Genomic DNA, 26,089 nt, shown 5'->3' with positions numbered 1-26,089 from the left:
CAAAGCCTCATTTTGACCATTACAGAAAAGAAACCAAATATGAAATTGAATAAGAAAGACAGTTTAGATTTTTGTCAAAGTGAAAGCTATAAACCATAGCATTGATAACAAATAAGGATCTTTAACATCAAACTGTCCATTCAGTTCATAAATTGGTAGTAACCCTACTGTTTGAACAACAGATTGAAAAACCCGAACACAGTACAGAGAATGAGAGAAAACTATACAACTTCTATTCGGATTTGATTGTCAAACTATAGGTATAAATCACACAATCAACTCATCTAGATAAACATACCCACCACGAAAACACAATATTCTTTTATCTTAAAAACCATAAACCCAAAGCTGAATCATACAATAATAAAGTCATAATCCAGGATGTACTAACATGGCAAAGTAAAGAACTCATGAATAACATCATTAGGTGGATGGTGCGGGATCAGCCTCAGGCAAACTTCGACCAGAATGCTTAATAACGAGTTTCAGAAGAGTCTCTTTATTTGCACCTACGAACCTGTTAACTTCTTTTCCGTCTTTCAGGAAAACAAAAGTTGGCATGGACTGGACTTTATAATCCTCAGCAATAGTCTGAAAGCAATTGATTTGCAACACCAAGTAAATGAAGCTGCAATTAGAGTAAACATAGAAGTAGCATTGTGGCAAATTTATGCTTTCAGAATTTCAACTATTTACCTTTAGCTCATCAACATCAACCTTGAAAAACAACACATCTTCATACTTGTTGGCAAATTCAGACAGAATTGGTGCCATGAAACGACACGGTGCACACCATGTTGCAGTGAAATTGATCACAGTCTGCCATAAAATTATTCATTTAGTACCCAAGACTCTTAAACTCGAACAATTGATCATCGTTTTTTATCCTAACTCCCCAACACAAAGACATTAACAATGCCTTCGACAACTCACAACCTCAAACAAACACAAACACATAACTCGAAATCCAATCCAACTGTGGACAACTTCATATACTACCTCCGTTACATATTATTTGCAACGATTAGACATTTTTCCTCTCTACTTTATGTCAAATCGTTGCAAATAATACGTAACAGAGGTAGTATTAAACCATTTAATCTTCTATTCCATCCTAACCAACTAGGAGCAATTACCCTTAGTTGTGGAATGTGGATTGTTTCGGCTCCAATCCAGATTAATCAGAGTCTAATAGCACTAACTGTCACACTCAACGCTGATTGTTTCACAAAAAAGTCAAAGTAAGATCAATTCAAAAAAAGTCAAAGTAATATAGACGTATTAACATTTCACCGATCCAATCACTTTCCTCACATTTTATGAACAAGAAATCGTAAGAATCAATCAAAAATACACAAATACATGCAATTTAAACATCAATACCATCGAAAATCAAACAAAAAGATGACCAATAATCAATCAAAGAGACCTAATACATGGAGCATAACCTTCAATAATGAGTCAAATCCCCTAATTTCTCAAAATCTACCATTTAATAATACAAAGTTCAAAGAAAAATATTAATTTGGTAGCAAAATAAAAGTAATACGAAGTAATAAAGAAAAAGTTACCAATTTCTTAGATTTTCCATCCTCAAAATTCTGCTTAAATTGGTCAAGAGTTTGGCAACTAAGAACTTCCGCCATTGTTATTTCTTGTGTTTTCTTTCTCTTAGCTTTCAGAAGGTTTCGTCGAAAATAAGAAAATGCGAAAATCAATATTATCACTTTATTGTTTTATAGTTGGGTCGCAGAATTTTTGGTCTGGCCTTTGCTATTTACTGAGTATAATTTTATACTACTTTCGATGATTTTTTTTAGGTTGTAATTTTGAAATTTTTTATATCTCACAAATCAAAGTAATATCCCAAATTTGCAACTAAAAAATCCAGAATTATTACATTTTTTTTGACGTGGTATTCATTAATTTGTTAATGCGAGTAACAAATAAATTAATACTCCCTCCGTCCTTTTTTACATTTTTGTTTGTAAAATTACACGGAAATTAAGGAACTAAGGATAAAATAAATACAGTAACAATAAAACAAAACACAATGGGAAGTACAAAACATTAAATGATGTCTTTGAGTAAAACAAAGATAGATTAATATTTAATGATACCATGCCATTAATCCTTTGCAAAAAAAAAAAAAAAGGAAATAACATGCTCCTATTGGAAAATTAAGAACCAATCATATTCATCTAAATTTAAGAGTGAGAATAGGAAATAAGAGTGAGAAAATAAGAGTGAACATTAATTACAAAACAGAAAAAGAGGGATAATTTGGGATATTTGGAAAAAAAAATACTTACTTAAAAAGGAAAGGAGTAATGTAATTTTAAAATACCTAAAAAGGAAAGCAGAAATGTAAAAAAGGGACGGAGGGAGTACTATTTGTGAGTAATTTATTTCCATTTGTTTAATCAAAGATCTAGTAAATTATTTGTATTTCCATTCAAATTATACAGCTAGAGAATATTTTAACAATGAAAGATACAGAAAGTGATGAATGGATATGTTTTTAAAAGAAAAATAAAAAGATTGTGTAAATGGAATAATTGGTGAAAAGCTTATAAGATAAGGAAAGAAGTATGAAGTAAATCTACATTTATTACCACTTTAGAAAAAGGGTAATGCAATACATAGCCCTTAGGGCTATATATAAGCATTGAATTTACTCTTGGAAAATGTATAAAGTTAGGAATTCATGACAAAAACACGCGCAAATCGGTGTAATTAGTGTGTTTTTGTCATGATTTTCTAAATTTAAACAATTTTCAAGAGTAAATTAAATGTTTATATGTAGCCCTTAGGGCTATGTATAGCATTTCCCCTTATTAAATTGGTAATTACAAATTTAAACCTTCCGTTTTACCCATTTGTCCGTTCTTTATAGTAACTTCGAGTATAAATAAGGTAAATAAATACGGTAACAAATACGGAGTATATTTTCCAATACATTCATTTATTAATTTTTTTTAACGGACATATTTTGAATTAATTTTATGTTTTTCTCATAATAAAAGGCTATACATAGCCCTAAGGGCTACATATAAACATTTAATTTACTCTTGAAAATTGTTTAAATTTAGAAAATCATGACAAAAACACACTAATTACACCGATTTGCGCGTGTTTTTGTCATGAATTCCTAACTTTATACATTTTCCAAGAGTAAATTCAATGCTTATATATAGCCCTAAGGGCTATGTATAGCATTACCCTTTAATAAGTTACATCACTTAAATGTACATACCAATTAAGGATAATAAATTAATAATGCCATAATGGTATGACTCCCATATGCGTATATTAACTGCAATTTTTTTTTTAAAACCATTAATTGCATTTATACAAGGCAAAAGCTAACGAACGTCCCGGAACGTTGGATAAGCTAGCTAAAAATAGAAAGATTAAATTAAGAACATTAATTACACCGATCGACGCGTGATTTTGTCATGTTTTTCCAAATTAATACCATTTTAGATAATATTTTAAATGCTTATTTAATGCCCCAATGGTTAGAATACAATTATTCCTACACTGGGATAATCAGCATAATCATATCTCTAAAATGTGTGCCTCAAACTAGTGGGCATGAGGAATTCGATGCTTTAAGCCTTTTAACAGTCCCTGAAATTCGATTTTCCCATTTCGTACAAAGGTGAGATGCTAAGGGTGGTTTCAGAGCTAGTTTATATGAACTCTTTAATTTCCTTTGGCATAAGTTTGGTTTCAGAGCTAGTTTATATGAACTCTTTAATTTCCTTTGGCATAAGTTTTCGGCCTAACAAGTAATCCCCCTTTCGAACCACACAAAAAGACTAGCAAAGCATGGGTGACAACTGACAAGATTTTAAATCTTCTTCCTGAGATGAAGTTATTCAACAACCAGGTACTGGGTGGTAAGCCCTCCCCTGTCCCGAGAACCCCCCACAACGGGGTTCGATTTCTCATTACCTGTTACAGGGTATACTACTACTTCGACCTGGTTTTAATGGTCACGTTATAAGTACAGATCACACTAGTAATGCAACAACTAATTCCACGCAAAGAAAGCAATAATAATTGTAAGAAACAACTGATCAACTCTTAGTTTAGCAATAAGCATACCCATGAGAACACAAGTAATCCCACAAAATACAGTACATTATTCGCTATTCTGTCACTGGTAACAACCATAAACCACAGCTGAATCATACAAGTATTCATAACCCAGGATATGGTAAAACATTAATAATACTTAGAATAAATAAGTTTAACACGGTAGAGCAATGAGCTCGAGATTAACTTCATTAGGTTGATGCTGATGCGGAAACAGTTGCAGGAACTGCATGCTTCTCTATTTTGGCGAGGAGGGCATCTTTGTCAGCACCCACAACCTTGTCAACTACATTTCCGTCCTTTAGGAAAATAAAGGTCGGCATTGCTTCAACTTCATACTGCTCAGCAACACTCTGCAAGCAATGATTTCCAAAACAAAATTCATGACTGCAATTATACAAATACAAAGAAACGAAGTAGCTATGGGGGGCACAATTGTGGTTTAAGAGTTTCAGTTACATACCTTCAACTCATCAACATCAATTTTGAGGAATACCACATGTGGGAATTTCTTGGCATACTCGGCCAGAATGGGTGCAATGAAACGGCACGGTGGGCACCATGAAGCAGTGAAATCAATCACAATCTGCCATAAAATTCATCAGCTTACTAATCCAGTAATCCCAACTCGAACCACAAAGAAGAAATCATTGTTTTTGACAGCTCAAAACGTCAAACAATCACCCAAAACCATACTTGAAACCCAATTGAGAGTCAACATAACCAACAAGTGTTTTGATCGGCTAATAAGAGGTAATATTCTAGCTCAACCGGCACTAGTAAGGACCATATACTGATATACCTTCAATTGGCGCACACCATACTCGAAAGTTGAAACCCAATTGGAATTCTATTCCCATAAAACCAAGAAATCAATGACCAACAAGACTTTAGATCAGCTAGTTATCCCTCCAATTGGTGTATGTCCTCACTCAAATCCGGATTAATCGTAGTCTAACGAGATCTGGATTATTGGGGTCTCCTAAAAACATTACAACACCAAATATATCATACTACTTGTGGATTATTAGGGTTTCTTAAAACATTACTCACCCAAAATAGCATACATTCACAGAAAGTCCAATTTGTGCTTCTTGTAATAACTCCCAACTTTCTTCACTTTTATCCCAAATATCATCAATTCATCATTCCAATTACTTTAACCCTAAACAAAATTCTCAATTTATTTTCGATGAATTAGGGTTTGACATAATTAATTTTAATTCAAATTATCAAATTCATAAACATCAAAAATCAATCAAATTAAATTCCGTATAAAGAATTAATCTTTAAATTCATTCAATTCAACCCAATTGCACATGTAAATCAAATCAAATCAAATCAAATCAAATGCTCCGTAATTCATAATTACATAAATACTTCCCCAAGTTACATTATTAAATCACAAATTAATAAAATTTCATATAAATTACATCACTCCATACCAAACAATCACGTAAAACTTAGAAAAAAAAAAAAACACCCAATTCTTCACCATTTTTTTTTTTAAAAATAATGCAATCATATATAAAAAAAATACTAATAAATTCGTCACAAAATCACAAAAAATAATGACAGAAAAATTACCAATTTGTCAGGACTTTTGTTAGAATCAAGCTGCTGCTTCCATTGGTCAACGTTGTGGCATCCAACAACTTCAGCCATTTTAATTTCTTGAATTTCTGTTTTTCTAACTTTTTTGAGACAATGAAAATCGAAGAAGCGATGATTTAGCTTTGGTTGAAAATGGAAAGATTCACCTCTTCAACAGTTTATAAAGGAATATGTAAAGTTGGGCCGCGTATTTGTTGGGCTGGGCCCATTTTCTTTATTCGCACTATTAACTTTCCTTAACGCGGTGTTTTAATATACCTTCACGTGAGTAATTTAATTTTACTCCGTATTTGATTTTCTTCTTCTTTTTATTCAAAGGTTTTTGTAAATTTGTTTTATCTTTCCATTTACGAAACAGATAGAGAATATGCCAATATGGGATATTTGACCTTTGATATTGATAGATAAAGAAAGTAATCAAGTTTATTTTGATATCAAGATTATCACTATTTTTATGGGAATTTCCAACGCGGGTTCGTATAGGACCTGTTTATATTTACAGAACTGAAATGATTAGAGCGGAGCTGAACTGAATTGAACTGATTTGAGCTCCGAGCTTAACTGAACTGAACTGAAATTAAGCTGAAGTGAAAATACCCAATTTTCTACCACAGTCAATGTCAATCTCTGAATCCAAAAACCGGAAAAAAAAACTCTAACCAATTGAGATATCCATAATCCCTTACTCGCCTAACTAAAAATGTTTTATAAGTTACATGTAAGCCAGGCATGTCGATAAAGAAAAGATAAGCCCACTTCAACTTATAAAAACAATTACCTAAAATATGAAAGGAACCTGTTTTGGGTCAGCCTTGCCCACCTAGCGTGCCCATTAATTCTCTAATGGGCCAGGCCGTATTTATTTCTAGTCTAATTGAGCCCATCAGCCCAGTCGTCCGGGCTCGGGAGTACAGTCCTTTATTTATTTCTCTAATAAATGTAACCCAAAACCCATGAGAGTCTTAATGATGGCTACATTATTCCTAGTCTTATGCTTTTAGGTGACTAATGCCTTAAATCGTCAACATATTCAGAATCACAGTGGGTGTACAAGGAAACACTAGACAATAAGCAATTGCCAGGCTTGACACTTTGTAGATCTTTCCTTTATATATTCTCAACACTTAATTAACACGAAATATTTATCCATCTGTAGCGTATATTTAGCTTCCGCTTGAGTAGACAACCCTCATTCGCATCCCCGTGGGAGTTGGAGGTGTTCATTCGATAGACAGAACCCTATATATGTTTTTTTTTTTTTTTTTTTTTTTTTTTTACTTCTAACAACAAAACTCGATCTTTGACATGGTATTTACTAGCAAACGGGACACAATAGCGATCCCTCAAGACTAACTACTGTATAATCCACTTCCATATATGAATTAACCCTAGGAACAACAATTCTGTCACAATTAATATGCAGATTCGATTTACATATATCTTGTTGGTTTGAATAAAATGCTACATACACCCCAAAATCCGCCTTAACTTGGTTAGCCAATTCGCCAAGATGATACTGATGTAAGCTAATCTTGGTGTTAATTATAGTCCGTATGTACAACATTGGTGCTAATGTGCTATCCACAGTATAGCAAACACATAACGTGCTCTAAAATTGTCAAAATCGAACTAATAGTACTGCATTTTTATTTCTTATTGCCTAGGTTTATAAGGGTACATATGGCTAAATTAATACTACTTATTCATTATTTGTTTATAGAATTGATGTTTTACCTAAAAATTAATGGTTTTTAACATTTTCTTGGTGCAAACAAAAGAATGATGTATAAGGACTAGAAAACGTATAGGCATAGGAACATCTTAGCACAATCGATTCAATTCATTTGCAAGTTCAATGCATGTGTAAAATTCTGTATGGCTGCGCGAGTTTTTTTTTTTTTTGGAAGGGGGGGTGCAATTGGACATATGCTAGTAAAAGACTCAAACTAAGACCTACATCGAGGTTATTATGTATTCGAATGGTCAATTATACCATCAACAAAGTAATACATCTACAAAAACAATAATTGTAGGTCCAAATTAAAATCATGAAAAAAAATCTACATACAAAATTACAAGAGTGTGGAAAGTTATTGATGTATGAACAAATGAAATAAATAGAGAATCATATCACACCATAGGAATAGAGAACACTAGACATGACATGCATTAATTATGATGGTGAAACATGTCAAATTATTTGATCTAGCCTCTAAACTCTATACAAGTATATTACAAATCAGTGTATAGCAAATTATTATACCACTAATTAAATTTCAAATTGCTTATTGATTCTCCCAATTATATATAATCCGATATCTAAGCACGTTCAAATTGTATTTTATGACCTAATAAAAATTCTATTGGATTTAATGTGAAACGTTTTCAGTGAAAATTAGTTTTCATGAAAGACGTATTTTCAAGGAAAAGTACAATTGCACTTGTTTGGTTGCATACAAGAAAAGTTCAAGAAAAATAAAAAATAGGAGTGGGAATATGGGGATGGATGAGAGAGAAGTAAAAAAAGAGGTTATAAGGAGGAGGGAGGAAAATGTAGCTTCCCTTAGCTTGCTTTATAAAGAAAAATGTTTTCCATTAATAAGGATACAATTTTCCACCATTGGGAAAATTGTTTTTCATCCCTTCACAAATCTAATAAAAGAAAACGGGAAAATCATTTTCCATACAAACATTTTACTTCAAACAAAACGGAGCATTATTTATCCGATCCAACTCATCGATCCCCTCCTGATAAGATTGAAAGAATAGTAATAAGAGAATATAATCTCAAACGACTCCAAGTGCTCCTTGGGAGATCGAGTCAAACTAGTGACCTCCAAATCACAAGCTCAACCCGGCCCTTTACCACTAGTTAAGCAATTTTTTTTAGGGAACCATAAAGGCAACAAGGTGATGAAAATCGATTCCAGTATCACCTAATAAAACCGGGAAGCTAACTCTAAAGTAGTTAAAGAATCTACTCCTTTTGTACCCAATTTAAGCAATCACTTTGTAGATTTGTTAAATAAACTACAATTGATTTAATCATTAAATTTAAAAGATAATTTTAGAGCACAATTACAAGATAAAAGAGCACAATAAAACCCTAGTGCAATCCTTGATCAATCTTGAATTAAGTCTCCGATCTCCTTCCTTAGTTTAAAGATATCTTAGCTTCCAAATTGCAAAGTTCTGGCCCCGTACAAGTGCCATGAACTATGCATGTATAGTTGTATTGAACTTCAAATTACTTTATTAGTTCCCAAAATCTGATTGAGTTTTAATAGAATCTTATTAATGTGCTGGGCTTTATATTTTTTTTTGACTTTTTTGTCACCCTAATTTGTCAGCTAATTACAATTTGTTAACTAAGGAAATCACTAATGTGGCACAGGATTGGCATATATGGGTTATAATTCAATGAAAGTTTGCTTTTAAGGCTATGTGAAATTCGACTAATTTCAAAATTTTAATGCTAGCTTGTTTAGCATTTGACTAATTAAATTGGAACAAATTTGCATTGGTTATTAATTAATTAAAAAAAAAAAACTCGGTGCATAGTTTTATGTATGATGATAAAAATAAGATAAATAATAAATAATGCATCTCTCAGGGCTAAATATAAGAAGATCAAGAAAGAAAGATTAAGGCTATTCAAAAAAAAAAAAAAAAAAGAAAGAAAGATTAAGGGTCCGTTCTTTTCAACTTAATTTCAATTCAGTTCAGTTCACCTTACTTCAGTAAATCAAAACAAACCCTAAAAGTTATTAATTTAAAAAGGTTATGTTATATATAGCCCTTAGGGTTGCAAATATGCATTTAGGGCCTGTTCACATTTATTGAGCTGAACTGAACTGAACTGATTGGAGCTGAGCTGAAATGATTATTTTATAAGAGAAGGAAATTAGGAGCTGAACTGAACTGATAGGAGTTGAACTGAACTGAACTAACTGATTGGAGTTGAACTTTACTGATTGGAGCTGAACTGAACTGAAATTAAGCTGAAGTGAGCAGACCCTTATTTTGTTCACCTTATTTTCACTTGTTTCAGATGTAATAAATTCAGATAAGTTCGGTTAAGTTCGAATAAGTCCAATTTAGGAAAAATAAGTTCTAATATAAGAGATACCCAATTACAAAAATCAACTTAATTAATATATTTTCTAATTTGGTACTCCATATTAACTTAGGAATGCATGACAAAATAACATACAAATCAGTGTAATTAATGTTATATTTACATTTATGCATTTTTTTAACACCACAATTGTTTTTTCTTTTTAAAAACGATTGAAAAAAATTAAAACAATTATAAAAAAAAAGGTAATTTATAAAACCCCTTTTTTTTTAAAAAAAAAAATTTTAGGATAATTTTGTCATAATTTAATATAATAATAATTATAACGCACTCGGCACTCCATATTATATCAAATATAATAATCATATAACTAATATATAAAGCTAAACTTTTAGCCAGGTCACGAGGCAGCGACACTTGGCGTTCTAACTTTTCGCCAAGTGTCGCGCCACGTTGGATAAGTTCAAATTGACTTCATAAGATAAAAAAGTTAGTTTATAATTCTATTTTGAATAGAATTTTAGGATAAAATTGTTTAGTTAAAGTTTTATTTTCGATAAAATAAAATTTGAGTGTCACGCCACGTTGGTTAGATTTAAATAGAGTTCATAAACAACCCGGGCATCGCACGGGGCACAAAACTAGTTTCTTATATAAATACATGCATGTGCTCCCTAACTATTTAGTACAGCTGTACAGTACGATGAAGGATACTTAAGTCAAATTTGATCTACTAATATCATTATTAATGTGGGGGCATGCACAATTTCTGACCTAAATTAGCAATCCTCACGTTTAATTTGACAATCAACGAACACAGTTAGTGCTACATTTGGCTATAAATAGGCATCATAAATACCTCATTTATGCAATAACCTCAAAGTAGCAAACAAAAGAGAGATATTAATTACTCCATAAATCGAAAGATTAATTAATTATTACTAATAATAGCACATTATGGAGAAGATTAGAGTAGCTAATGTAGCAATTTTGGGCATGACTATTTGTTGCATGGCCTTTTGCTTTAATGTGGCTAATGCCTCTGATCCTGGTCTTCTTCAAGACTTCTGTGTGAGTGCAAATGATCCTCATTCCGCAGGTATATATATCCACCAAAATTATACTCATTTCGAAATGTTATTGATTATGCTTTTCACATTCTTACTTTATCGAGTATGTATTAATTATTTAATTTTTAGTTATGAGTCGTTACACCTTTCTTTTTAGTCTCTACCCTACACATAAAAATTAACTTTTTACCCACTTTTTTATGATATATGGAGCTAGTACTTAGTTACTTTTGCCTAAGAATTACTCTGAAAAGGCGAATTACTCTCAATAAATATATATTGAGAGTGAGAGATAGCCCAAATGGTTAGAGCTTACTTCCCAAATTCAAGAGATCATGGGATCGATTCTCACCTTGACCCCGCCCTTATGGTTCTCTAAAATCAGTGCCCTATTTTATGTTTAAATTCTCTCATTAGTATTGCTACGTTTATAACTTGAGTTTCAATAGTTGTATTATTGTATAGGTTGTACCCCGTACAAGCCTTACAAAGTTTTCAAACACTTAGCTAGTTAATTTTCTAATATTTCTCCGTAAATTTTATTTTTCAGTGTTTGTGAATGGGAAATTCTGCAAAAATCCAAACGACGTCAAAGTGACTGATTTCTTATTCAAAGGGTTCAATAAGCCTGGAAATACAAACAACCTTCAAGAAGCATCTGCCACAATAGTAGACGTTAACCTATTCCCGGCACTTAACACACTAGGGGTCACCATTGCTCGTGTAGACTTTGGGCCTTATGGTCTAAACACTCCTCATTTGCATCACCGTGGATCTGAGGCTTTCGCGGTGATGGAAGGAACCCTATACGCGGGTTTTGTCACTTCTGATAACAAACTCTTTGACACGGTAATTACCAAGGGGGACGTGATTGCGTTCCCCCAAGGTCTAATCCACTTCCAAATGAACATGGATAACACACATGCTTATGCAATAGCTGCATTTGGTAGTCAAAACCCGGGAAGAATTAATGTTCCTAATAGTTTATTTGGAACTTCACCGCGAATTTTGGATGATGTTCTTACTAAGGGATTTCAGGTGAGTGTGAGGGAAATCGAACAACTTCGAGCACAATTTAATAACACACCCATTGATACCGGGAGATCCATTCTCAAGTTGCTATCCGAACGTTCTTATTAATAGCCTTAATCCAAAACCTAAATAAGATGTTTGTCCATCATATTATATTCTAACATTAGATTGAATATAATCTATAATAATAGGTAATTACAAGTATAAGTATGTATTCCTTAATACTTGTAACGTTTGTGATGTTTTTTACTTGAGTTTTCACCTACGTACTTCATATGTAGTACGTATGCTTGTATTGTCTCTACATGACAACATGTAGTGTTTTGTATGTTTCAATAATAATAGACCGCATTTTAATTTGGTGGTTAAGTTTTCAATTCGCAATAAATGTTTGCTTTTTCAGTTTTATCATCCATGCAGGAGCTCAATAAGTACAATAATGACTATTAACCGGGAATTAATCTTATGTAAAGTGGCAACACCATGAGCTCAATAAATACAATTTTTAGTTTAGTCAAACGTGAGTAAAAACTAAAATTGTACCTGACTGGCATTTAAAATTGTATTATCAATGGGGAATTAACCTTATATAAAGTGGTCACACCATGTGCCTAGTTACATACATATAAAAATTTGTGTTACTCAGTATATATATTAGGAGATAACAAAACATAATTAATTTTTGAAGGGCAATGATATATGCATGTATTCCAAGATCTATATCCAATGTAAGCATTAGACTACCAACAGTGGTATAAAGTTGAAAACTCATGACAAAAACACATGTAAATCAATGTTATCTATGTATATCTATTCTTAATGTTTATCATTTTACTTTATAAAATGCATGCATGCATGGGCATGCCAGCCAAACACATGTACGTTTGAGTCATTGTGTGGCCTCTAAAAACCTAACAAATCTTCCGCCACCACTTCGAAGAGGTCCATGTCGTGCAAACGGCGTCTTGCACGGTGCGAGGCAGTGCACGGCCGTGTTATATATCGATAATCAATGCTACCATTGCACTTCCTTCTTCGTTACCTACTGAACATAGAATTGCTTGTAATTTCCATGACATATGCTATTGTCCTATTCCTATATTTTCTTATTTGAACCAGCAGCCTTTTTTTTTTCTTTATTTATTTATTTTAGGATAAATAAATTAATGTAAATCTTACATTATCATTGAAAGAAATGTCAAATTCTAGAGAGTAGAGAGTAAATACTGGTGTGGGCATACCTGGGGAGGGAAGGAGGTCAAAATTGTACTCCGTAATATGTAAAAGGAGATTACTTGTAAAAGTTGGTTATGTGTTTGAACATTTAATTTCTCACTGATTTAAATTAAAAATAATGACCAACTCCTATGATATTCAATTCCTATGATCGTAAATTCGGTTCAATTAATAATTCGTTTACTACGAGTATCAACTTTTCTTTTTCCGTCTTTGTTTATTACCGTTAATTTATAAAAGATGATATAGCCATAAGTGGTTTTGTTAAATTTGTCTCATTTTATATTTTATAAATATTACATTTTTTATAATTTTTACGTATATGAAAATAAAAATATAGTCATTTCAAGACACATTTTGGAGATTGTATACTCGTATATCAAATAGAAGAAGAAAAAAAAAAAAGGGGACAAAAAGAGTACAATACATACAAGTATGCAACAATACAAGATCGTGAACCGCAAAGAATCAATAGAACCCAAAATTAGAATCAACCCTGTTCTCGTTCTTCACGGGTCTTCATTAAATAATCCACGTGCAAGTGTGCAAGTTGTTCTTTTTTAATAATAAAAGTTATTGAAGTAAGATTATCAGATTCTATTAAAAAAAAAGTAAGATTATCAGATTTATTATCAATGATTTTGACAATGTTTGGTAATTGGCTTTTCAATGGCTTTTTTGTTAGCGTTTGGCTTTTGGCTTTTTTAGGTGGTCAAACAGCCAAAAAATGTGTTTGGTAATTGGCTTTTTAGTCAGGAAAAAAGCTGGCTTTTAAGCCAAAATGAAAAAGCTTTTTTGTTGGCTTTTGGCTTGTTGGCCCACAAATTATCTAATAAACAGCCAACAACCAACAATTAATTTACCAAACACTTTTATAAACAGTCAGCTTAAACAACCAATTTCAAAAGCCGTTATAAACAGCCAAACATTCCAGCTGGTCAAACAAGCCAAGTGAACCAGCCAACAGCCAACAGCCATTTGCCAACAAGGCCTTTTTTTAACTGGCTTATCAATGATTTATCTTGTATAAGTGTTAAACGCGACTAGTCAAATTAACTACTCCAAATATATTTTTATTTAATTTCTCCGTAATTATTTTTAGGCTCATATTTGCTGAAATAATATTGTTTATAGTCACTATTCAAAAAAAAAAAAAAAGAAAAAAAAAAAAGATTGTTTATAGTCAAGTTTTCAAAAAAGATTGTTTATAGTCAAAACATAGCATTGACGAGTTAACGACTTAGCTACAAGTTACTTGAAAAAATTATGTCGTACTCTAATAAAGATTATTTTCAAGAACCATATATAGAAAGTTCAACACTGCATCAAAATTGTTATGGTCAATTACATTGATTACATCTCATTGAATAAGGGATAGCTTAGATGGTTAGAGCTTTATGTTCCCTTTCGATTACAGGGAGTATTAGATTGAATGATCGATTCTCATCTCTTGTCTTTATATCTCTCTATAAAAATAAATAAATAAATAAATAAATAACAGCTTCTTATTGTTATTATAATAAAATAGGTCAGTTCTCGTGCTATATTTAGTAATTTTCAATAACTATATTAAACTATCATCATAATTAGTTTTTTAATAAAAAAAATCTAAAAATATATAGTTAACAAATATTGATCAAAATAATGGGGTGTGAAAGATATGTTAGATATAAAATGATGTTAAAAATGATCAAAATTATGTCAAATATTTGAGTTAATGATATGTCAAATCTTTTTTATTTTAAGTAATTATGTTGTATGGAGTATAAGATTAGGGAGTTATTTTTGTATAAGATTTGTTTCTTTATTAGAATTTTATTCACCAAAAAAAAAAAAAAAAAAAAAAGACGTAAGGACACACCAGAAGATGACACTTATTATCATTGCTTGTGTAAGAATATTGTCTCAATAGGGAATTGATTTTGGCACACTCATTGTGAGAGCATGGTTTTTTTGCTCTTCTTATCTAGAGGTGTGTCAAAATCATTTTCTCCCAATATAATGAATGAATGGCTCTTATTTTAGCCTTTTAGGAGCGTGTTTTTAATGTTGTTACTCCGTAGCATAATGGAGTACGATAGTGGTTTAGGAATTCTTTTCTTGTTAATGTACTAGTTATATTGAGTTATTCGACTTTGATGATAAAATTGAACTAGCACATACTACTTTGTACAAGTATGTTTTAATGTTGTTACTCAGTAGCATAATGGAGTAAAATAGTGGTTCACTCTTTTATTGATGAGTCACGGCCATCAACAAAAGAGTGAATCTGCTATATAAAATCACAAATTTAAAATTTCACCCCAAAATCATATGATGATACGGAGTAATAGAATTGAAGAGTAGGAGTAACTTTTTATTAGTCTTATATCCAAGGAATAATATGTTTAATTCTTCTCATGAACTTTTATTTATATATGGAGTACACAAACAATGTTGGATTTAATTCATACAGAATAGATATAGACCGTTATATTGCTTGCAATTTTCAAAGTCGGTGTCGTATCACGTTCGTACTCCACCAATTCGGTCTTCAGAAATTTAAGGGACTTTGGAAATTATTTCAGAACAACTTAGAACATACAATTGGCGTTTTGCGTGGACAAGATGATGTTGAATTGGACCAGATTCTGGCTACTAATTGCATTAAATGTGTTTTCCATGCATTTCATAAACAAGTATGAATTTTTCAAAAAAAAATTACGTAGTACTTCGTATTAGTTTTCTCACATTTGAACGGAGTTACATCACCAATTTTCCCGTTGAAGGTGTAATTAGCCACATATATACTTCGAATGAATGGTGATAAAAAAACCACATATGTAACTAGTCGCTATAAACACTCCCACTCTATGTGTTAGGATTCAGACAATCTACTCTATCGTAGTTAATGATTTTATTAGAGATTTGTCCATAATTAAAAGTTTCTCAAGAGCATCAAAATAACACCACAAATTTCTCAAAAAAGGATTATGATAACACCAAAAAAAAAAAAAAAAAAAAAAAAAAATCCAAAAATTGAATTTCAGTACCTCTTAACGGATTTTTGGATGAAATCTGTAAGTAGACTCACTCTGGACAAAATTTAATAAATTTGTACTATCGAATTTATACAACTAATCATCAAATTTGGTCATCAAAGGAGTACATATACAAAGTATAAAAATATTTGAATGCGTAGCAATTAGCAAACAAATTAAATGATGAATTTTGTGTGCCGCTCAACTCATCACATACCACCTTCCTCTCAAATATGAAAAAAATAAAATAAAAATTGCTCCGTATGTTTAAAAAAAGAAGATTCAAAAGTGCATGTATGTAGAATTATTAAGTAACTTTCAGCTTCTATTAAATATCGTCACCTTTAATTACGTCCTTGACAATATAATATCATGCATTTTCTATTTGAAGGATGACCTAACGATCGATGATTATAATGTTAATTAATTATATTATTTATATACATATACTCACGAAATTAATTAATAAAAGTAGAATCCAAAAGTTGGAGTTGAATTAATTTAGTAAGATCAACGTGTATATTCAAAATTTATATACTATATAGTAATTAGTAATGTAGACCACCCTTATTATCAAATATATATATATCACCATCCTAATTTACTTATTTGGAAAAATCCTAATAACATTAGCTAAAGAGTATAGGTTACCTATTCAATATAAAATAACATAAATTAATTGGTGATTCGTTAGTTTTATAAACAAAGTTGGTGTGATCCAACTCACATATGATCAAAAAGTATTATTTTTGCTTCTTTCTTAGCATATATATCTAATTAATTAGGTACCTTCTATTAGGTGAAATTACTAATTATGTACTAACACACATTGTTCTTTAAGTTGTCCACTTAATTGAAGAAAAAACTTCCTTTAGAAAAAGTCATGCATCTATATAAGAGTTAATGTAGTAGATTTAGAAATTGTGATAGAAAAAGGGACAATGTAAAAAATAGTAACAATAGTAGGATACACTTTACCTAGCTAGGGGTAATGTGTTTGTATGTATTACTAGCTATTTCCTTTTTTTTTTTTTTTTTTTTTTTTAAATTTGGAAGAAGATCAAATCAAAGTAATGTGATGTAAAAAGGTAGTGTGAAAGACAAAATTGGAAAAAAAAAAGTTGAATTTTGGGTCTCAAATTTAATTTGCACAAACAAGTTGAATTTTGGGTCTCAAATTTGACATTGCTAAATGACGTAAATACTCAATCTCATGATTTGAACGATTAGAATTGAAATATGAATTACTTAATAACTAACTCATAAATTCATATTTTGTATCACAAATCATTTAGTACGTATATCCTTTTATTGGGTAAAAGGTAGTAGATTTTCATTAAAAGAGTAAGTTAAATGCAAATTCGGGGCATTTCACCTGGATAAATCAACAATTCTAATAATGAGACAGCCAAAGTACAAAAATACAAATGGCGGTGGAAAAACGTCACACATGATCATGGTAAATTAAACTTGTACCATGCAAAATGCATATTGACCACATATATATAGTGAAATCTCACATTCTCACTCAATTTATGTTAGTGTAACTATCCACATGAGCAAATATTACTCATATAAAGGACATATTTAACTGTATCATGTGTGCGCTATTAATAATATACGAAGTGCAACAGAAACTACACCCTTGACATATCAGCACTTAGGACAATGATAAACACAACACAATAGAGACTAACTGTTTACGATAAACACAACACAATAGAGACTAACTATTTACAAAGTACTCCATATTAATTAATAACGTGTTTAATTGCTTGACCGAAAGCCAAAGTCGTACTTTTCGAAGAGAGGCAACAGATGAAACCTACATGTGAGATCGATGTGGGACGGCTGCGTCCAATTTGATATATCGCTTTCTCGGACTCATCTTAATTTTCGTTGATGACGTCGTTCGATATGCATGCATTGCTGAACGATTCTTTATAAACAGTTGCGCATTGTTTGCCTATAAATAGCCTGTTATTATTCTTGTTTTAACATCAAAATTTGTCTTAAACATCACCTACCTTTTATACAATAAGCAATCACTTATTATTATATATATTTTTTTACAATAAACTTTGATTAATACATTTGTGTATTTTCTTAAATTAATTAAGTAATTACTACGTCCAATGGAGATGAATAATTATCATACGGCTTTGTTCATGGTCGTTGCATTGTTGAGTATTACTACTCATCTTTATGTTGCCAATGCAGCTGATCCTCCTTTGCTTCAGGATTTTTGTGTGGGTACCAATGACCCTAATGCCTCAGGTTCGTCTTCTTGTTTTTTTCGCTCTTTTTGTTTAATAATTTCAGTTATATACCATGGTAAAATCGGATCTGATCTTATATAAGGTAGACTATGATAATTGTTTTTCAATTCTAATCGTTTAGCTATTTTTTTTTTTTTTATTATATAGTAGGAATGACTTTTTACTTTTTTGGAGATAACATATCCATGCTACTATTTACTAATTAAGGATTAGTTGTTATACGTAATATGGATGTGATTGGGGAGTTATTTTTTAATGAAACCATGTACATGTGTTTAAGAAATGTCACTATAGAGTAATAATCTAGTGAAAGGCATTTTAATTTGAAGGGATCATATGATGTAGTTGGTCAATCTATAATCTCTAAGATATCTTCAAAATTGAAGGAATTGGTGCAAAAAGCCAAAACCATATGGCTTTCATTGTTTTTGAAAGCTCAAGATTTTTGGTTTGGTACGTAGCTAGATTTTTCTTGATGAATTTTCCTTATTTTGAATAAAAAAAAAAAAAAAACTCATGCCAACTATGCAAATCATAAGAAAAATATAAATTGTTCCCTCTATTTTTGTAACTTGTCCTTTTCGTTATTATGGACAAAGTTTGAATACAAATTTGTTTAAAATATTTTTTCTAGGTGTCTAAAGGACATTCTCTTAAATATGAATCATATCACTTCCATAATTTTAATATAAATAACGTGAAGCTAAAGTTTGACCTTAAAAATTAAAATCAATTACTAATCATTTGATATAGTTATTACTTATTAGATTTATTTATTACCTAGCTGAATAATTAATTTCTAGTTCATGCAAATAAACCACTCTATTACCTAGCCGAATAAGCTAATAAATAAATAAAGATAAATTTGTTAGAAAGGTACTTATATGTTCAATTTTTTTTGTAAAGAAGGACCTTATATGTTCAAAGTGGTGAATAAAGGCCTTATAAGTCACTTTTGTTGTGAGGAGGGATCTTGACATCAGAATATGGCCATTGACTTTACTTTTCCGGTGTTGACCATCACTCACGTGGCACGTAATGTTTTAAAAAGGCCCTTTCGTTCACTTTTTCCCCACGTTTTCACATTTTCTCTCTTACTATCCCCAAATTTTCTCTCAAAATCCCTTCTCTTTCTTTAAAATCAAGTGAAAAAAAGAAGGAAAAGGCATTTTTAAAACATCATGTGCATATTACATGATGGTCAATGCCGGAAAAGTGAAGTCGACTGTCATATTCCGATGTCAAGGTCCCTCCTCACAACAAAAGTAACTTATATGGACCTTTTTCACTACTTTGAACATATAAGGCCCTTTTTCACAAAAAGGTAAACATATAAGTACCTTTTAGACAAATTTTCCATAAATAAACTAAACCTACTATTACATACATGAAATATGATAACTAAATCAATAATTTTATGCTTTAAATATTTTGATGAAATTCTAAGCTAACTATATGTTTCCTTTTTTTTTTTTTTTCTCAGTCTTTATAAATGGACAATTTTGCAAGAATCCAAAAGATGTGGAAGTAGAAGATTTCATACACAAAGGGTTTCACATTAGAGGAGACACAAACACCACTCTAGGAGCAGAAGCCACACTAGTAGACGTAAATCGATTTCCAGCACTTAACACACTAGGCGTAGCCCTAGCTCGCATAGACTTTGGACCCTTTGGCCTAAACACCCCTCATTTGCACCCTCGTGGCTCTGAGATCTTCGCGGTGCTAGAGGGAACTCTATATGCCGGTATTGTCACATCCAATTACACACTCTATGACGCGGTGTTGAGAAAAGGTGACATGATTGTTTTCCCTCAAGGTCTAATTCACTTCCAATTAAATCTTGGTAAATCAAAGGCTTTTGCTGTTGCCTCTTTTGGAAGCCAAAACCCTGGCCGAGTTAACATTGCTGATGGTGTGTTTGGAACAAGACCGCGTATTTTGGATGATGTTCTTACCAAGGGTTTTCAAGTGGATGAGACCGTGATTGAACGACTAAGAGCTCAGTTTTTGAGTAAGAACTTATCAACCAACACTGGAAGATCTATTATTAAGCTGTTGGCTCAAGAAGATTATTTGGCTGATGATACGTACTAATTAATTTTATTAAAATTAATTTCGTACGTAATATAATCAAGATTATTTATGGTAGCTAGCTCTAAACCACAAATAATCTTCTTATCAAGATATGATTTTACTTGGCGTTGTTTGGTGGTTTGGATTAATCTAGGGTTACTTTGTGCTTGGCTTTCGATCTGTAGTTCAAATAAATCAGAGGAATTAAGCACAATTCTGTTGTATGTTCAGTTTACTATTAGTTTCTAAGTGTGCTGTAAGCCTGTAACTCATCAAAATACATGTGTTTTTTTTTACATGTTGATTATGAATAAAGAGCTAGTCTTTGATCGGTGTTATGTGCTCAATATTCGTTAAAACCTAGAGTCTGTTCTCTTCAGCTTATTTTCAGTTCAATTCGGTTCAATTCACTTCCTAATAATTTCATTCTCTTATAAAATATTCAGTTCAGTTCAATTCAGTAAATGAGAATAATTCCTAAGCTTATTGTTTAATTATACATGTCGTATACTAATAATTAAGCAATTAGTTTTAGGGATATGTACAATTAGTAAATTGTAAACTATTATTGGTAAAAAATACTAAAGCTCTAAGAATTAACGGATAAAAATAAAGTGTCTAAATTGCTAATTATGGAAAGAGAAAAAGAAGAAAGTATCTTTTTTACCTCCTTTTCCTACAAAATTAACACATTGTCACATTCCACATTTCACATCACTTTCTTAATTATTTCTGTATTTAGGTTATATATTGTTTTTTTTTTTTTTTTTTTGATAATATATCTATTTAATAAGCCATGTATAGTAGCAGTTACAGATAATGAGAAAAGAAAGGAAAAAAAAAAAAAAGGTGAAATCCATGGTTAACTTCAACGAGTACGAAGTAATAAATAACAAGCATGCATGCATGCATGGAAAGTTTGTTCGGAGTATTAATTTTGACTCCGTACTTGAATTGATTGTGAAGCGAATTATGGTTATCTCACCTTCATCATGGACCATCCATGTTCTCCTCCAACTACATTGTATACAAAGAAAAAGTATTGATCGAAAACCTAATTTTGTACTAATAATTCATATTTTGATAAAGGCCATTTTATAGTATTTGTCTTTAATAATAAACTAGCCTTCTAACCCGTGCAATGCACGGGATGTTTATAAGGGGTACAATAGTAACTTTTATTTTATAATATGTTTTAATTGGAAAATGAATAGTTTATAAAGGAGAAGAAGGGGTGATAATTGAATGTAATTGTAGAGATATTAAGTTGGGGGAAAATGAATCAAATAACATTCATATATGTATTTTTTTTTTTTTTTGAAGGGAACATTCATACATGTATTGAATTAAAGCTAGTTCTTTTTTAAAATAATAAGAAAGGGGATTAATTAATGAAGGGAGGTGACATGTGGCATGATGGGGATGATGGTTTGTGTTTTTAAATACTAACTAACTAAAGTATAGATAGATTCTTTAATAATTTATACTATTTTTCTGAACAAAAGCTTCTATAGTTCTATATATTATGAATACTATGCATTGTATTCAAAATTGGTAAAATAACATGTCAAGTTTTTTAATTTTAATTTTGAAATGGCACAAATAGTTTTAATTAGTTAATCCCTTGGTTCTTTTTTTTTTTTTTTTTTTTTTTTGAACCCACCTTCCAATTTTTCGCTTTAATATGTTTGATTTTTTTTTTCCCTCGTACTCTTTTGCTTTATTCCTTTATTTTATCATTTTATGGTAAAGAAAATTTTCACTTCTGTTACTTCTTTCACCACCATATGGTCCGTGTACAAAAAACTAGATAATAATACTAATGTTTTTAAACAGATATTTTTTCCTACCTAAAAATACTTTAATTCGATATATATTCTAATCTTTGTATTAAATTAATTATGATACATAATTTTAAGGAAGGGTACCTAATTTCATGATGATTTGGTTGAATCTCCTTATTGATTATGTGTCTTCTAAACCAGCAAATACGCACATACATTAGGGTTTTCTCTCTATAATATTGATGGAATGTATTTGAAAATCTATGGTATATGTATTATCATAAGACATAACCTATACGTTTATTTGTATTGGCTCTTTTCCTAATTTGCCCATCATGTTCGTTTTAGAAAAGGCTAGATCGATAGGCACTACACATAAAAGACTAAACCTACACTACTACACTACACATACTGATATCAATTCATTAATTAACTCTTGTTTAATTTTGTTCTTCGACACTAGAATGTGTAATTGTAGGGTATAGTAACTTCTAAATGAATGTCTTTAAAGTTACGGAGTATCTATCAAACAATTATAAATTCCGAGAATTTGTAATAGGCCGAAATGACAACTTGCAACGAATTGACACCCATTATAATCAAATCTGATCTGAATTGGACTCTAAATTTCAAGGACTAGTAATAAATCTTTGGATATGTGGTTCGGGCCGGGTTACAATTTTACATAATCCCCACGTTCATTAGCTAACATTTTAATTTGTCCAATTAAATAAGATGATAAGTTAATTTGTATTTTCCAAAATTTTTTCTTGAATATTTTTTTACTATTTTTGTTCCTAAATGTTCTTTATACTTTGATTTTTGACATTATTCATAAATTTCATTTTGACCATGTATGTATGTATGTATAATGTAGTGTAAATTGGTGATTTTCACGTCCCTATTATTCATTCCTGATTAATTATTTATAGAAAAAATCTCTTTAATCATTCAAAAGATAAAAAGGTACTACTCGTATAAACGAAGCTCAACAAGACAATGAGATAAAATATTGGATAACATAATGAGACAGAGATAGTACAAGTTAATTTCAAAAATATTGGTTCTCAACCATACTTAAAGTCGCGTTTAATTTAATGTTGCATGTTAGGTTGAAAATTTATTGACGTCCTTGAAATGGCTAAGATTTTTGTTTGGATTGTGTGGTCGGCACTCTTGCGGTCTTACCCACTAGATGTATAAAACGCAAGGCAAGGAGTTCATTGTTGAGGTCTTGAGCAGTTGAAGACAATCATTTTCTTTATACTTCCGGCCCAATATAAACTAAGTGACTTGATTTTCTTATATGTACTTTGTTTTGATTTTATTAGTCCAAAGTAATATCAACATTATTAAAAAGGATACCAACTACCGGTAAAACCCTCTTTCCTCTCTTCTCTTTCTAAAACCCTAACCTCCATTGTTGAATTTTGAAGGGGCTTTCATCGGATTTACCGATGAAAGCCCCAATCGTTGTTTTTTTTGTGCCTTTTCTCTTGCTTTAGGTTTATAATAATTCTTTCTCTTCTAGGAGGAATATTTCTCCCTCGAAAGACAGGGTTTTTCTTCCTCTTTAGGAGGATTTGGCTCCTTCGAAAGACCGGGTTTTTCTTCTCTCTTTTGAGGGAAGATTTGCTTTTTTATTTCATGGATTGCTATAGAGTTGTTTCATGGGTAAAATTTTGTGCGGTATTGAAAAAGAGATTAATATTTCGACAACCATCGAACGAATCAGACGGAAATTTTCTGCACGGCTACAACAGATCGATAGACCCCCTCGCCGAAGAAGGCTGTAAATCACAGCGATATGAAAGAGGGTATGAAGAATGTACGATTTGCAACAACGATCGTAGCTTTGATTACAGAATGTTTTTATTTGATTCAATTATCATGTATTTGTTAGATCTAAGTCTCTTTGTAGATGTCGTATGACTTATTTATGAATCAATTTTATTTCAAAAAAAAGTAATATCAACATTATTCTCTCTTCGTGTCTTTCTATTCGTCCCAACTCCCAAGTGCTCTTTTTTTGTACAATTTTAAAAATGCATGATTTAACATCAATATCTTTAGCTATATCTATCTTACTTGTATAAAAAAAAATAGAGTACTTTTTTTTTTTTTTTTTTTTTTTTTTTTTTAGGGATAGAGTACTTTGTATATAGTTGATATACTACTTTGATATCATTTATCGAGACGAATCTAACAAGATTCTTGTTAGTGCAGAATTTTCCCACGTCCCAGAATTCACGGGATTGATTGACCGGTTCAAAGGGTCCACTCTCCAGCTTGCAGAAGAAGATCAATATGAAGTACCGTTGATTTCAAAGCTGAGAAGAATGTGTCGTCTAACTAACTTCCTATTTTTAAGGATGGGATAATTATTCAAGCCCAACGGCTAACTCAGAGGATCAAATCATTAGGTTAAGGGGAGAAATAGACTATAAATAAAGAAGGTTTTAGCTGTAAACACTCAATCTCTCTCTCACCGTTCTCATCGCAATAGCATTCTCATTGTAAACACTTGATTATTCACATAGTGCAATCGGTGGATCTCTCTCACCAGCTGTTTTTCCACTTCTTTGGGTTTTCTGCGCCATTAAAATATCAATTGTCTCTCTTTATTCTTGCATTTACTTTATTTCTTTAGTATTAATCATCTAGTCGTTTGACGTCCCAGCAGCCTAACGCCATTCTTTGACGATTTTTGGCATTTACAACCTCACATGTCAATGATTTTACTTATAATTAAAATACTCTATCCTTGATTTTTGAAAATTAAAATTACAAAGAAACAAAGGGGTACATAGGTATCATATATATCATCATTTTCAATCTACATATAAGGGCGGAGCCAGGGGGCTGGTGTGGAGGCCCGGCCCCCTGGCGCAACTGCCAACCCCTTTATATTCAAATCTGCCCCCATAGATATATAGGATAAAAATTTAATCCCCGCATAATTGTTTTTTTTTTTTTTTTTCTGAAATAACGCAAAATTGTTTTGTTTAGTTATAGCTCAGTGGCTGTAATAGTTTTTGGCAACTACAAGCACACTAGTTTGCCTATCGATTTCATTTCAATCATACTTTTTTTTTTTTAATTATTATTATTTTTTATTTTTTATTTCCCTATAATTCTAATTGACTAAATTACATATATTACATTTTGTTTACTTACTAGTAAAAAAATATAGTGTAAATTTAATTAATAGAGTGCAAAAGCAAAATTTTCACAATTCTTAATATGACTATATAGGAGTCTCGGCCTCCCCTAATTTTATTTTCTGGCTTTGGCCCAGTCTACAAACAATTTTGTATTATACTCCCTCCGTCCCTTATTGATAATCTTTTATGACCAATTTTAAGTCCCAAAATGATAGTCCCATTTGCTTATTTTTAAGTACCATTAACATTAATTTACCAAAATCCTCTTCAATTTGCAATAATATTTGTGCAAATTTAACTTTTCATGTAAAAATTTTGCTTTTCCATGTGCATTTATTACTTTGTCTCCATACCCAATGTAAATTTACTTTAATTTTTCAATATACTTTTACTACATAGTACTTCTTATTTATGTTTATTAATTTCCGTGAAAATTATCGAATCTTTTACCAAAATGGCTAATTTGACAAAAGTATTTACCAAAACGGCTAATTATATAATTTAATTCCCAAACTAGCTAAATTAATTGATTTGAAAGGATATCATAATTATTTTTTACTTTCCCGTGAACCGGTCACTTTATGTTTTTTTTTTTGTTTAATTTAAAAAGAATTAGTTTTTTTTTTTTTTTT

The 26,089-nt window shown here is 31.2% G+C and overlaps 4 protein-coding genes across 4 annotated transcripts; 2 read left to right on the top strand and 2 right to left on the bottom strand.

The window, feature by feature from the left end:
• Window positions 1-263: 263 nt before the first annotated feature.
• Window positions 264-1,726, bottom strand: LOC145638323 (thioredoxin H5-like). Its single transcript, XM_081689293.1, has 3 exons — window positions 1,572-1,726; window positions 697-819; window positions 264-591 (listed from the first exon to the last, which is right to left on the bottom strand). Exons 1-3 carry the CDS (start codon window positions 1,644-1,646, stop codon window positions 424-426), a joined length of 366 nt encoding a protein of 121 aa, XP_081545419.1. The 5' UTR covers window positions 1,647-1,726; the 3' UTR covers window positions 264-423.
• Window positions 1,727-4,068: 2,342 nt separating this feature from the next.
• On the bottom strand, window positions 4,069-5,860 carry LOC145638322 (thioredoxin H-type 1-like). The gene is made up of 3 exons (XM_081689292.1): window positions 5,692-5,860; window positions 4,568-4,690; window positions 4,069-4,457 (listed from the first exon to the last, which is right to left on the bottom strand). The coding sequence occupies exons 1-3, from the start codon at window positions 5,767-5,769 to the stop codon at window positions 4,296-4,298; spliced, it is 363 nt and encodes a 120-aa protein (XP_081545418.1). The 5' UTR covers window positions 5,770-5,860; the 3' UTR covers window positions 4,069-4,295.
• Window positions 5,861-10,686: 4,826 nt separating this feature from the next.
• LOC145638321 (putative germin-like protein 2-1) lies at window positions 10,687-12,175 on the top strand. The gene is made up of 2 exons (XM_081689291.1): window positions 10,687-10,895; window positions 11,417-12,175. Exons 1-2 carry the CDS (start codon window positions 10,754-10,756, stop codon window positions 12,004-12,006), a joined length of 732 nt encoding a protein of 243 aa, XP_081545417.1. The 5' UTR covers window positions 10,687-10,753; the 3' UTR covers window positions 12,007-12,175.
• A 6,070-nt stretch (window positions 12,176-18,245) lies between these two features.
• On the top strand, window positions 18,246-20,778 carry LOC145638320 (putative germin-like protein 2-1). The gene is made up of 2 exons (XM_081689290.1): window positions 18,246-18,431; window positions 19,917-20,778. The coding sequence occupies exons 1-2, from the start codon at window positions 18,290-18,292 to the stop codon at window positions 20,528-20,530; spliced, it is 756 nt and encodes a 251-aa protein (XP_081545416.1). The 5' UTR covers window positions 18,246-18,289; the 3' UTR covers window positions 20,531-20,778.
• The last annotated feature ends 5,311 nt before the right edge of the window (window positions 20,779-26,089 follow it).

The sequence above is a fragment of the Chenopodium album genome, chromosome 7 (genome assembly GCF_948465745.1).
Source record: "Chenopodium album chromosome 7, dcCheAlbu1.1, whole genome shotgun sequence".
In the NCBI taxonomy this organism is placed as follows: Eukaryota; Viridiplantae; Streptophyta; class Magnoliopsida; order Caryophyllales; family Amaranthaceae; genus Chenopodium; species Chenopodium album.
This window is presented reverse-complemented; position numbering and strand designations above follow the sequence as displayed.

What these genes read in the sequence shown, in the direction of transcription:
- LOC145638320 (XM_081689290.1), top strand. Translation starts at nt 18,290, where the DNA reads ATGGAGATGAATAATTATCATACGGCTTTGTTCATGGTCGTTGCATTG. An exon ending in CAATGACCCTAATGCCTCAG is followed by an intron (nt 18,432 to 19,916) that starts GTTCGTCTTCTT and finishes TTTTTTTCTCAG; the next exon opens with TCTTTATAAATGGACAATTT.
- LOC145638322 (XM_081689292.1), bottom strand. Translation starts at nt 5,769, where the DNA reads ATGGCTGAAGTTGTTGGATGCCACAACGTTGACCAATGGAAGCAGCAG. An exon ending in ACAAAAGTCCTGACAAATTG is followed by an intron (nt 4,691 to 5,691) that starts GTAATTTTTCTG and finishes ATTTTATGGCAG; the next exon opens with ATTGTGATTGATTTCACTGC. An exon ending in TTGATGTTGATGAGTTGAAG is followed by an intron (nt 4,458 to 4,567) that starts GTATGTAACTGA and finishes CATTGCTTGCAG; the next exon opens with AGTGTTGCTGAGCAGTATGA.
- LOC145638321 (XM_081689291.1), top strand. Translation starts at nt 10,754, where the DNA reads ATGGAGAAGATTAGAGTAGCTAATGTAGCAATTTTGGGCATGACTATT. An exon ending in AAATGATCCTCATTCCGCAG is followed by an intron (nt 10,896 to 11,416) that starts GTATATATATCC and finishes TTTATTTTTCAG; the next exon opens with TGTTTGTGAATGGGAAATTC.
- LOC145638323 (XM_081689293.1), bottom strand. Translation starts at nt 1,646, where the DNA reads ATGGCGGAAGTTCTTAGTTGCCAAACTCTTGACCAATTTAAGCAGAAT. An exon ending in ATGGAAAATCTAAGAAATTG is followed by an intron (nt 820 to 1,571) that starts GTAACTTTTTCT and finishes ATTTTATGGCAG; the next exon opens with ACTGTGATCAATTTCACTGC. An exon ending in TTGATGTTGATGAGCTAAAG is followed by an intron (nt 592 to 696) that starts GTAAATAGTTGA and finishes AATTGCTTTCAG; the next exon opens with ACTATTGCTGAGGATTATAA.